Source organism: Aethalodelphis obliquidens, unplaced genomic scaffold, assembly GCF_003676395.1.
Source record: "Aethalodelphis obliquidens isolate GAN/ISIS:26980383/991018 unplaced genomic scaffold, ASM367639v1 scaffold39, whole genome shotgun sequence".
Lineage (NCBI taxonomy): Eukaryota > Metazoa > Chordata > Mammalia > Artiodactyla > Delphinidae > Aethalodelphis > Aethalodelphis obliquidens.
Genome location: NW_020837983.1, coordinates 5,174,980 through 5,187,070, shown reverse-complemented (window position 1 = coordinate 5,187,070; position 12,091 = coordinate 5,174,980). Strand labels below are relative to the sequence as shown.

The window sequence follows — 12,091 nt, the reverse complement described above, 5'->3', positions numbered from 1 at the left end:
CAATACCCTACAACTAGATTGAAATTTTACAAAATTAACTTCCCTTTTCTCCTGAATAGTTTAGTCTCAGGAAACATAGACTATAAATTTATAAGGGAGATAATCTATTTAAACAGCCAACCCCACCCTCAGATAATCTTTATAAATTCTAGAATATTATCCCCTAGTTAACAAGCAGACTGTTTGCAGTCAGACTCAGGTTCAAATGCTGACACTTCTAACTTAAGATAAAATCTCTAAGCCTCAGTTTCCCTAGCTATGAAAAGGGGACAATACCTCCTCCACTGGGCTCTTGGGAGGCTACTGATGGGATAAATAGTGAGCACCCAGTTGATAGACAGTTCTCTTCTTTCACCTGCTCTCTGGACAAGGCCATACTTCATTTAAAATGAGTTCTTAGTAAAGGCTTGGCAAAATGAAATAAACACAACGGCAGAGGTCTTGATCAAGGAGAATAAATCAGCTCATGAGTTACAAAGCTAACAAAAAATAGGTTAAGAAACCAGGAGGAAGTAATTCCATCCAATACTGTTGGGGGAAATAGGTTTTTTTTTTTTTTTAAAAACAGATAAGTCATTATACAAATAGCTTCATAATCAAAATGTACTTTCAGCAGGGGACAACTAGCATTAATTTCCCCAAGGGACCTATGATAAATTTCCTTTAAAAAAAAAATCACATGGGCCCCAGTTCCTATCATCACACCCTCACCACCTCACATGATTAAGTAAAAAGCTTACAAAATGCCACCCACAGTTCACCTGCTAAATGAGGTCTTCTTTCCAGCTAGGACTGCATAACTCAAAGCAGGTAACAAAACTGCAGCTGGAATAACTCAGAGAAGATCAACTCTAACACCAGAAATGGTTTTAGAACCAACACAAGGACAAAAGAGGAACATATGTGCTAAAATAAGAACGAAGACTGCATTCAAGAAATGCCTAAACCTTTTCTTTTATCAAAGTGGTCATACCACTTCACTTACATAGCACCCACTGTTCACAAAGCTTTCACTGGGGACTACCTGAGATGAAAGTGAGGCTTGGAGAAGGCCAGTAACTTTCCCAAGGAAGCAAAGCTGCAAATTCTTACTTGTTCCTTTCTGAGGGTTGGCAAGAGTCTCTCTCCCTCCCCCGCTGGTTACCTGGTGGAACAGGTAATCCCTCTGGAGCAAATGACTCTCCAGCTACTTGGCAAAACCATCAAGGATGCGTAATGAGTACCTTTATGTTTCCAAATCCAGTGCCATTTCCATATTAGAAAGGAAAATGTTTAGTGGTCTGACAGAATTGGACAGCTCTTTAGTTCAGACGTTGTAGAAATCCTCTGCACAGTCAAATCTGGTATGATTGTCTTTGACCTGAGGGACTAGTTTGATGGCCTAGTCAGGGAAATAATGAATCCTCTGACTAAGAGTCATAAAGTAACTGATCACAGCAGCAACATAAAACAAAAACCACAGATAGAAAGGCTTAACAACATTTCTTACCTGTTAAATGGGAAAGAAGTATGCAAATAAAACACTAATAAAAACATTTAAGATTAAGATCCACTTTGGGGGGAACTCCCTGGCAGTCTAGTGGTTAGGACTCCACTCTTGCACTGCAGGGGCCATGGGATCCTTCCCTGGTCGGGGAACTAAGATCCCCACATTCCATGCGGTGCGGCCAAAAACCAAAAAACAAAAATCCACTTTTTGATTGGCAATAAGACTAAAAAAGCTAAGACTTCCAATGTAAGTCCAAAGAAACTAGGCTAAAATTAGGCTGTTTTAAAATAAACAGAAAAATTCCCTAATTTTTCAATGAATGCATTACTTAATGGTCATGAGATCCTTCCTCAAATGTCAGGTGTTATATGGCTGAAATGAAGGCCAGCTTAGCTTCATTCACAATTCACCTGTTTACTGTAGTCAAATATTTCTGATTTTCCTCTCCATGGTACTTGAAAAATAGAACTGCCAACAAACAGTTACAGAGCTAAGATAAAAAGGAATGACAGAAAAAATAATCAGCATAGCTTACCCATTCACCTTAGGTAACCTTTAAGGGCAGACAATGCAAAAACTATATAAAGGTATATAGTACTTTTAAAAAGTACGTATATATTGTGCAGGTGAGACAGCATAGAGCAAGTAAAAAGCCCAGGTTACCATACTGAAGATGTTTACTAATAACCCCAAATCGTATATACGTGAAGCTCTTAAGAAGAAACCAAGGAGAAAAAAAATAGGTAACCTTTTAACAAGCTCTCTGAACTGTGAACACATTGAGAAAACCGAAATACCTAAATATAAGAACCTCTTATTTGTAGCTATGGAAATTTTTACTAATATCTGACCTACAATTACTAGGGAAAGATTTTCTTTGCTAAAAGAGAAAACAGAGCAGTCAGGGATAAACGGTTCTTAATATACTGTCTTTCCTACTCAAGTTGTCTTTTTCTAAATTAACTTATTACACTTTCCCTTCAATATCTACTAACACTTTGCCAGAATTTTTCATTCTCTATTTTGTACCAGTACATTAAATGGTTTAGCATTTGCTATAGATGGGATTGTTGTCCCTCCCCAAAATTCATGTGTTTAAGCCCCAACCCCCAATGTGACTGTATCTGGGGATAGAGTATTTAGGAGGCAATTAAAGTTAAATGAGGCCATAAGGAAGAAGCCCTAATCTGTTAGGCCTGTGGCCTTATAAAGACAGGAAAAGAAAGATACCTCTCCCAACACTCCTGGCCATGCCACTCCCCCTACCTGCCATTTGAGACACAGGGAAGAGGCAGCTATCTGAAAGCCAGAAAGAGCCCTCACCAGAAGTCAACCTGCTGCCACCCTGATCTTGGACTTCCCATACTCCAGAACTGTGAGAAAATAAATATCTGTTGCTAATAAACCACCCAGTCTATGGTATTTGTAATGGCAGCCTGAGCTAATTCATACAGCATTTAAACCAACAAAACACATAGCAAGTTTTTCTACTGTCCCAACCTTCTAATGAAACTTGTAAGAATTGACTCAAATGCGCTTATTCTACCCTTCTCCCGGCACTGCTGGGAGCTAAACCAGTAATTAACTAGTAGCTAAATCAGCTACACCAAAATTCTAGCTACCTACTTCCAAGAAGGCAAATAAAATGGGTCTGATCTGTTTACAAATGGTTAGGAAAACTATCCAAACAACCTTTTACATCAAGAAATTTTGAAATAAAACAAAAATCAAGCTTTAGCACCTGAAAATGGATGAGAAATTTTTAGAATAAACGTCTATACCCCCACGTTCATGAAAATAACTTGAATCTGACTTCATGATGATTCTCATAGTGGCTTTGGGCGAGTCTCCAACACTTCTATTACTCAGTGTTACATCTGATATGTTAGCACATGACTCTTATTAGTTAGCACTTTAAAGACTTACTGGATGAAAGATGATGGGTCATTCATGACAAGATTTGTGATTATAAAATTTACTTTTACAATACATAATGCATCAGATATATTTTCTTGGTTATGAAAGAATTTGGGGTACAATCTCAGCTTCATCTTATCATCTCAAAAGATGGCTTGTAATAATTACCACAATCTACATGTATTTGACAAACCCAGAGAAGGTTAAAAGGGGCGCCAATGAACAGCTGTTTGTCAAGAGTATACATCCAAACTTTAAAAAATTTTTATCCATTCAAAAGAAGATGAAATAAACCCTAAAACCAAGATAATCAAGAACAAGTGGCCTTAGAATTGGCAAAGAATGTGGTCTTCACCACATTCTTTTATCAATTTTATCATTTATCAATTCATCAACTGAAAAAACAAAACAAAACCACTCCCATAATCCAAAATTGAATTCTATTTTAGATGTGTTCACCTAACAAAAATCCATGTCTAAATCCATCTAAATCACTATTCAAATTCAGTAAATTATAACTACTTTGAAAGACGCCAGTAATTGCACCATTTTTCCTAGCACAGTAGACAAATTTTGGACAAGTCAATTTTCATGCACTGTCAAAGTTAAAAATGTTTTAAAGTTTCTTGAATTGCCATTGTTTTCTGGAGCTGTCTTTTCAAATGATTCCTGGGTCATCACTTAAAGGATACACTCTGTCATTGCTGCAACATCCAGTTTATCAATATCAGGTGAACCAGGGCAACACTTCTTAAACTCTTTCCGAAGATCAAAAAAGGAATAGAAGCATTCAGGCAATAATACATTCTGAGGAGGGACAAGGTAGACACTGTTAACTAGATAAATTTAGTTCAGTGATTCCCTAATGATTGGGAACCTAAGAATTGAATGTAAGTATATTTTACCACAATTTAAAAAAATATTTTTAAGTTAAACATTAGAGTGTCTTCATTTTCTGTTACAGTATTACATCCTACATAAAAGTCTCATGGAAGAAAAATTCATCTTATTTTAAGGCAGTAGATTATACGTTTGTGCTCCATGATGTATTCCATTCAAAACAGTTCTGAAGCTATAAAACATTTGGGCTATTATATTTTCTGTTTGATAACATTATGTACTTTGTCTAGCCATAATTATTTTAGACCATCTGTATTTTCACCCTGTATTTAGCCCTCTCAGTTTTCATACAGATGCGTATGTTTACAATACATATCTAGACATAGGATTCTACATGTTTATCAAAATTTAGTTTTCTATTAAAGCCTAGTAGTTTAAAATACTGGGTTCTAATAATACATATTCTGTGTATTAAAATTAGATTAAGACAGTAAATTCCTGATTACCTGAAGAGGATTATTTTTGTGCCAAATTATAGTCCCACATTAGTTTTCCTGACCATTATTATTTTGGCTAAACCTGAGAACTCAAATTACACTTAAAAAAATATATATATCACAAATCTCAACGGCAAAGGAGAAGTTGCTACCAGTCTTTCTTAGCTATTAGCATCACTCTTGTGGTAATTAAACAAAGCTCAACTGTCAGAGCAAATATTATACTATTGTGTCACTTTTTTTTCCTGAAAAAAAAAAAATCCTCATTGAATAATTTTCAAAATTTAATTTTGTTACACTGAATTTAGATTTTTTTTTTTTAAACTTCAAGATAATTTGTATTCACTTATGGGGAATTTGTACATTATAAAGTCAAGGAAATAAATACTTTTTAATGTTTGTGACCCATAATATTTAAGTAATAATGTCTCTATATAACTTTCCTTTATTGGATTCTATTAGATGTGACCTGCTCACGCTATATTTGAAATAGGTATCACTACATCATGGTGACATTTTCCACAACAGTCACCAAAAGAACTGTGAATCTTCAAGATTACCTACAAGAATGCTTATGTAAAAGCTGTTTATAATGACAATAACTCAAATGTCCAACAATGTTTGGTTTCAATAGGTATATCCGTTTAAAATACTGAATATTTTATTTACTGCTTACGAAGGATACAAATGTTATATTAAATTTAAAGTAGGCTAAAATGTTTGTGTAGTATGAGTGCTCCTTGTAAAGTAAGGCTTTTCTACAACTCTGAAAGAATACATTCGACTATGTTCACATTCAAGAAACCACTTTAATGTTTTCTGACTGGAAGGATTATTTTCTTTTATGTTTTAACATTTCCTTATTTTTCTGTAATGAATAGAATTATTTTCATAATGATACTAAATTAATTGTTTTAGTTTTCTTTATCAAAATCCTAATAGAAGTGGCTCAGGAAAATGTCTCAATTTTTCTCTGGAGGTTTTCCCACATCCAAAGCAGTGTACCTAAAATAACAAAAACAGCTGTTTTCCTCCAGCCCAACAGGGAAGGATTAAGTTTTATCCCTTATATGAGTTTGAGGGGAAAAAAAATTCTCATATATATCTATTTCTGGATTAAGGGTATAGCAATTTATCTAGCATTTAATTAATAAAATATACTCCCCCCTTTTAATCAAATAATTACTAAGGTTAATGTAAAAAGGAGTGTTTTCTTCAAGCCTCCAGATAAAGGAACTTGAGTTTCTCCTTCAGACTTTTAAAATTGTCGTTATACATTTAGTTCATGTCTTCCCTTTTCCCTATTGGAGTAAAAAGAAAGAAAATGTGCACTGACTACTCACTTATGACATCAAACGCCAGTTTAAACTTTTCATTGCAAGACTGACCTCACAAAGTTTCCTTAAAAATATTTTACTTCCATCTTTTCAAGTTCAGTATCTGCCTACCACAATAAAAGGTTACAGCTCTAATTAATTAAGTTGATAAGATCAACTATATTAGCAATGATTGATTACACTGGGTCTGCTGTCTGCGCTCACCATTTTTTCTCAGCCCCTCAGTATTCTTCCCAGAGAGAGAAATCACATCTACAGTAAGGTAGTATTTTTCTCGTTTCATACTCTTTTCCATACCAGAAAGATAAGTAAAGGTAAAAGATGGGGGTGACCCTATTGTTTTGATACAAAATTCAATCAGTTTCGAACATTTACTTTAAGTCACACAAAGTCCAGCATGCTATAATTAACATCTCACCAGTTATATGGTGAAGTCAGAGTACAAAACTTTTTAATGAAATTATTAGAATTGCAATTTAAAAGTTTTAATTGGATTTTTCTTTGCTCTTTCCTTTCTAGGATAAGGCACACAGACAGGAATATTACAATGTATTAAAATGCAGTTCTACCTACTTGTAGTTATTTTAAATGTCAAAAATTCAGCTAATATGCTTTGGAAAAGAGAGACTGTCAAGCATCTCAAAAACTTGACATAAACAAAAGGAAACTTTTATTAAGTCACCAAAGGGTATCTATAAAATTACTGTAATCTCAAACATCTCTATGAAAGTGTTGTGACCTTTTTATTGTGGTAAAATATACATAACACAATATTTACCATTTTAACCATTTGTAAGTGTACAATTCAGTGGCATTAAGTACATCCACACTGTTGTGCAACAATCCCCACCATCCCTTTGTCATCTTCTCAAACTGAAATTCTGTACCCATAAAATACTAACTCCTCATATGCATATTTTTAAAATGGAGAAACTTGGATAAACCATTTTTTAAGCCTCCAGTCACCCCTAAGGTCCAATCGTTTTTTCGAGAAGCCAGCACTCTTACCTTCTTGGAAGCCTCAGGATGCAGGATTTGCCTGACATGAAGCTGCCCATCAGTACAGAGACAGAAGGAGGTTCCTACCCCAATATTCAGCTCATTGCTCACTGACTGGTTAAACTGAAAAGAACAAAACACACCCAGGGATGCAATGGATGCAGGATTTACAAACTCTGAAAAGTGGCCCCACTTGGTTATAACCTGAGAAAACCGCGCTAACTGCTGTGAAGAACACCGCTGCTGGGGGCAACATTAGAAAGACTCCGTTCCTACAAACTGTGTAGCTTCCTTTATATAGGTAGCTTTCCAGTCAATCCTCAGTTTACGTACAGGAGAATTTAGTAAATGCATTCTTCCTCCCGTTCAACACCCACCGCCTTCTATTTCTGTGATAAATCCATTCGAGACTTTTAAGTCAGAGGTCTCATTTCATCAGCAAGTTGCCTTCTGATTACATCATTCTCTGGTGCTACTTTTTTTTATGTTAGGATGTTCTAGACTTAAGAAAGATGTCAGTTTCTGATACGAATGTGGGTAATGTGTATATAGACCTCTGGAAAATCTAGTAATACGTTTCCTGTAACACACCACAGAAATGATAATTTTCCCCTGTAATTCGCAACTCCTGTGCTAGGGCAGAAGCCGTGAGAGCGCCGGACACTCACCTGTGCACAGGTGTTTAGCGCCCCGCCCTATCCGCAATCCAGTACCCGTCGGCACCCTGGAGCAGCTGGTTTTTAGGTCACCTCAATCCCAGTAAGGGGATTCCACTACTTTCACGGTGACCCAAGGAGCAGCCTCACATGTCCGGGTCTGCAAACCCTCCCGGCGCTAGGACCAAGGCCACTAAAGAAGTAAGCGGAACCGGAACCGGGCCTTTGGGAGTTCAGCAGCCTAAACCCAAGCAGGCACCTTCAGGTTCCCACCCAGCTGGGGCCGCCTCCAGCACGCCACAGCTCGTCTACACCACAGCGCCCCCTGTCCCAGGGCTGAGCTGCAGACCCAAACCCGGCAGAGGGCTGGCGTGTCTGCGGTCTGCGGTCTGGGGTCTGGGGTCTGGGTCTAGAGCTGGAGCTGGAGCGCTAGGATTCAAACTCCGCTCATCACTCGACTGGTAAAACTCAGCAGATTCTCTGGCCCCAGGAATAATTCAGGAAGCAATTCGAAAGCTAGCAAGTTTTGGCCCAAAGACCCTGGGAGCTGGGAGGCGAAAAGGAGCAGCGACCTCCTCGCAGAAGGTCCACCAGGGGCTGCAAGCCCGGGTCTTGTCCCCTCGCTCCGGGGACACGCGTGGACCGCCCGGCGAGGGCGTGGGACCTGATAGAGTTGGGCTGGCTTGGAGGGACGCCCGGGTGGCTAAGATGGGGTGGGCGGCGCGGCCCAGGGCTGTCACCTGTCGGAGGGCTTGGTCCAGCTGCGGCGCCGAGGACAGGCTCTCGGCGTCGATCTTAGTTTCTTCTTTACAATCCTCCGTCAGCTCCAACTGATCCGGTCTAACTAGTACTTCGTGCAACTGTCCCACCTCCGGGGGAGAAAATTAGGGTTCAGTTTTCCCTTCCTCAGTTTGGGAACCTCTACCTTCGCTCTCCTTCCTTGCTCCCCTTCTGGGGCGCCCCACACCTCTCGACGGGTCTGGCCTCAGAATCAAAGCTCACTTGTCGCCAGCGGCTCCAGTGGCCGAGAGGTCGTCGCAGCCCAGCCCCCAGCCCCACCCCCACCCGGATCAGGTCCGAAAGGCCCTGGAAGTGAGAACTTGGGCCCCCAGGGATCCCACCCCGCCTTCCCGGGGCGTCCCCCGTCCGGTAGAGAGCATGGCTTGGCGGCCCCCGGCCTCCCCACCTGGGCCAGATTTTGGAGGACTGAAACGGTTCCAAGGCGGTTGGCCAAGAGGTTTGGTTTTATTCTGGATTCTCTAGGCCCCGGGTCCAGCCTCCCAAGTGGGCAAACAAGAGCACTTGTTTACCGACTCCCCAAACTTTTACAAGCTCTTGCCCCACTCCTATCATTTGGACAGAAACGTGGATAAATACCTTCTTGTTGGCCAGATCCACGACTTTCCATAACAGCAGGATCAGCTCCTTCTCATCCGAGCCCAGCTTGGCCCCGGTGGCCCCAGCAGTGATTCCAAAAAGCACCACCAAGTAATCCGGAGACGCCGTCATGACGATAGGTGGGGAGGGGGAGAAGGGGGGTCGGGAGGCGGTGAGGTGAGGTGGAAGTGAGAACGAGGAAACCTGTGCTAAAACCTCTTCTAAGAGAAAAAGAAAGAGCGACCACCCCCCCCTCCTCGCCGCCGCTGGTGCAAAAGGCGGTAACCAACCACCCAAGCCCACACCTGGCCCGAGCTCCACACCCAGGGCAGGAAGGGGGTGAGAAGGAGGGCGGAGGAGGCCTGCCCTTTTTGTATTCAATTGCCCGTGCGTCTATGCAAAAAGCCTGGAGCAGGGCTGCACCCGCGGGAGGCGCGCGCAATGGCTGAAAGCTTTTCTGTTTTGGGATGTGGCTCTACCTGCCCGCCCCTTCCCCCTCCCCCACGTGGTGCAGGTAGGAGACACCTGGCGGCGCCTGCCCATTGGCTCCTTCAAACCACGACGTGGCAGCGGTGGGGGAGGAGGCCGCCCGGGGGAAAGGGGAGGAGGGGGCGGGAGACAATGGCTGGATGATTGGAGAGGGGAGGGCAAGAAGGGAGGAGGGGGAGACGCGAGGGGCGGGGAAGAGGCGGTTGCCACCCAGAGGGTAGCCGAGGCCGCACGGGAAAAGGGTGAGGGGTAAAGGGCGCGCAGGGACGGGTTACCCATTTGGAAGTAGCCGAACTGTGGGGGTCTTGGGGAAATGCCGGCTGTGGGGAGCGAAGCCGGAGGTCCTAAAGGGTCAAGAGAAAAGGCCTGGCGCGGAGAGGCGAAAGGAGGCCAGAGGTGTGGCTCGGGTGCGGAGCTACCCAGGGCGCGGCGCCCCGAGAGGGCGAACCACGGAGGGAGGGACCGGCCAACGGCAGCCGGGAGGTGGCGGGAGCATTTGCCAAGCACCGGAAAAGCCTCTCCCGAGCCCAACACACCTTGAAGTGCAAACAGCAGACGAAACCCTTGGGGCCCTCCCACTCTCCGGGCGCCCGCTTCTCCAAACCCCGAGGTACTGTCCACCTTGGGAAGTGAAACCCCCCGCGCGCGGCTGAGCGGAACTCGCGGGACTGGACGCCCGGCCACCAAGGGACGCCCAAGGACTCAGCTGCGGCGCGCAAAGCAGCAGGGGGTCGCCCGTGAGGAAGTTCAGGCACAATGGAACCCACGCCCTTTTCTCTCAACTACTCCCTTAATTGCTACTCCTTGTTTGGTCCTGGCTTCTAGCTCGAGACTGGAGCCTCCTCCGGGGCAGGGGCCCACTTCCTTTGATTTGCCCTGGGCCCTAAGTGAAATGTATCTACAGTACCTAATGTTTTCCTAAATCAGGCCAAAGCCAGATTTTTCCACAGGTCCCCGCTCTGATCTCCCGCCCTCTACCTCATACCTTCTTCTTTGTACTTCTGTGTCGATTTGGCCAAGTTCCCGAGCGGTCTCCCTACCTAGCGCAGTTAGATCTGCCCAGGGGCCTGAGCGCCCACCTCCGCCACCCACCCACCGCCCCCATCGCCCTGCCACCAAGTCGGACGGCAGTGTGGTGGGTCCTGTTGACATTTTCGAGAGAAAAGCGCTAGAGATGAAGTTTCTTCGGCTTTTATATTTGAAAGTGATCTCTTCTTGGGAACACAATTCCGTCTGAAGTATTACTAATTCGGCTCCAGGTGTCCAGCCCTTTATTCCTGAGGTGAAAACGGGCAACCAGACACCTATCACGCCAGTAACCCACTCCAGGTGCAAATCTGAGAACCCTTCAGGACGCATGTCAGGGGAAGCTGGAGATGCGGCTTTCCTGACGCGGAGGAAGCGCGGACTGCGTGGGGAGGTGGCGGAAGGGTTTTAGGAGTCTGAGGCCGACGGCGCCGCGCTTCCTGGCTGGAGAGGGTGCTGGCGACGACGGTCGCGGCACAGGTAGCGCAGCTCGCGTCCCCAGAGAGCGGGAGAAGGCCGGGCTCTACCAGGGCCAGGAAGCTTTGCAAGGGCCCACGAGGGTGCTGGGTACCACCCTTCCTCGTCCGCAGCTGGAGTTCCAGCGTCGCGTGCTTTCGGCTCCTGGACTTCAGGGTGCGGGGGCCGGAAAGAGCCCCCCGCCGCCCCTCAGCTAGCTCGCAGCTGCAGCCCCGCCTAGTCCTCGTGTCTCCCAGCCACCCTCCCGGGCCCGCAGGCGCCGCGGGGGCAGGGGCTGGGCGCGGAACGAGGCAGGGAGGGACCTGGAAAAACCACCCAGATTGCATTGCAGTGGGCGAGGCCGCCGGAGGAGCCGTTTCCCCAGAGCCATCTCCCCGCGGGGCTTTCCCGGTGCGCGACTGCTTCCCAGGTGCGCGGCTCTGCCGAGCGCCGGAGGTACCGCCGCGCAGGGGCGCGAGACCAGGTGCGTGGTCCCCGCGGGGCGGTCAGGCCCCCACACCGGGCGGGAGACTGTTGCTGAAAAAGTGGTTAGAACAGCTCAGGAAGTCCTGCCCCGCCGGTCCTTTCAGGTCTTTGGTGTTCGGATTAATCATTTGAGTAGCGCGTCTGGATAAACTGAGAACTTGATTACCAGCCAGGGGTTCAGCGACGTTATCCACGTTAGAATCGAACCGCAGGGCTGTCCCTTTTCTCAGAGACTTGTCTTCTTCCTCTTTAAGAAGTCGGATTCCTGGTGTGCGATTTTTTAAATTTAAATTTAAATTTGTCCAACTAGATTACAAGGACAGGGGGTTTTGTTTTATTTTGTTCTCGAATGTATTCCGAGGGCTTGGAACAGAGCTTGACATACACCAGGTACTCAAATATTTGTTGAATGATTTTAATGAGTAACACCCACCCATTTTTGCAGCTCTTTGTCTCCTGAGCTAGGGCATAGTTCATCACTGCAACGGTGAGATTATGGAAATGGGAGTCTACAGGTAATTT

At 44.4% G+C, this 12,091-nt stretch overlaps 1 protein-coding gene across 8 annotated transcripts in view; it reads right to left on the bottom strand.

Annotated features, from left to right (window-relative positions):
- Positions 1–9,484, bottom strand: part of ESRP1 (epithelial splicing regulatory protein 1) — a 57,393-nt gene extending 47,909 nt beyond the window's left edge. For 6 of the 8 annotated variants that reach the window (XM_027131415.1, XM_027131418.1, XM_027131420.1 and 3 more), the window contains exons 1-4: positions 9,113–9,423; positions 8,476–8,604; positions 7,089–7,202; positions 4,099–4,213 (exon numbers count right to left, since the gene is read on the bottom strand). In XM_027131415.1, coding sequence (XP_026987216.1) covers positions 4,099–4,213; positions 7,089–7,202; positions 8,476–8,604; positions 9,113–9,244 — 490 coding nt within the window. In that variant the 5' untranslated portion in view covers positions 9,245–9,423. Of the gene's footprint in view, positions 1–4,098; positions 4,236–7,088; positions 7,203–8,475; positions 8,605–9,112 lie in introns of those variants that run through there. The other 2 variants (XM_027131419.1, XM_027131423.1) reach the window with 2 other exon arrangements.
- Between the last annotated feature and the right edge of the window lie 2,607 nt (positions 9,485–12,091).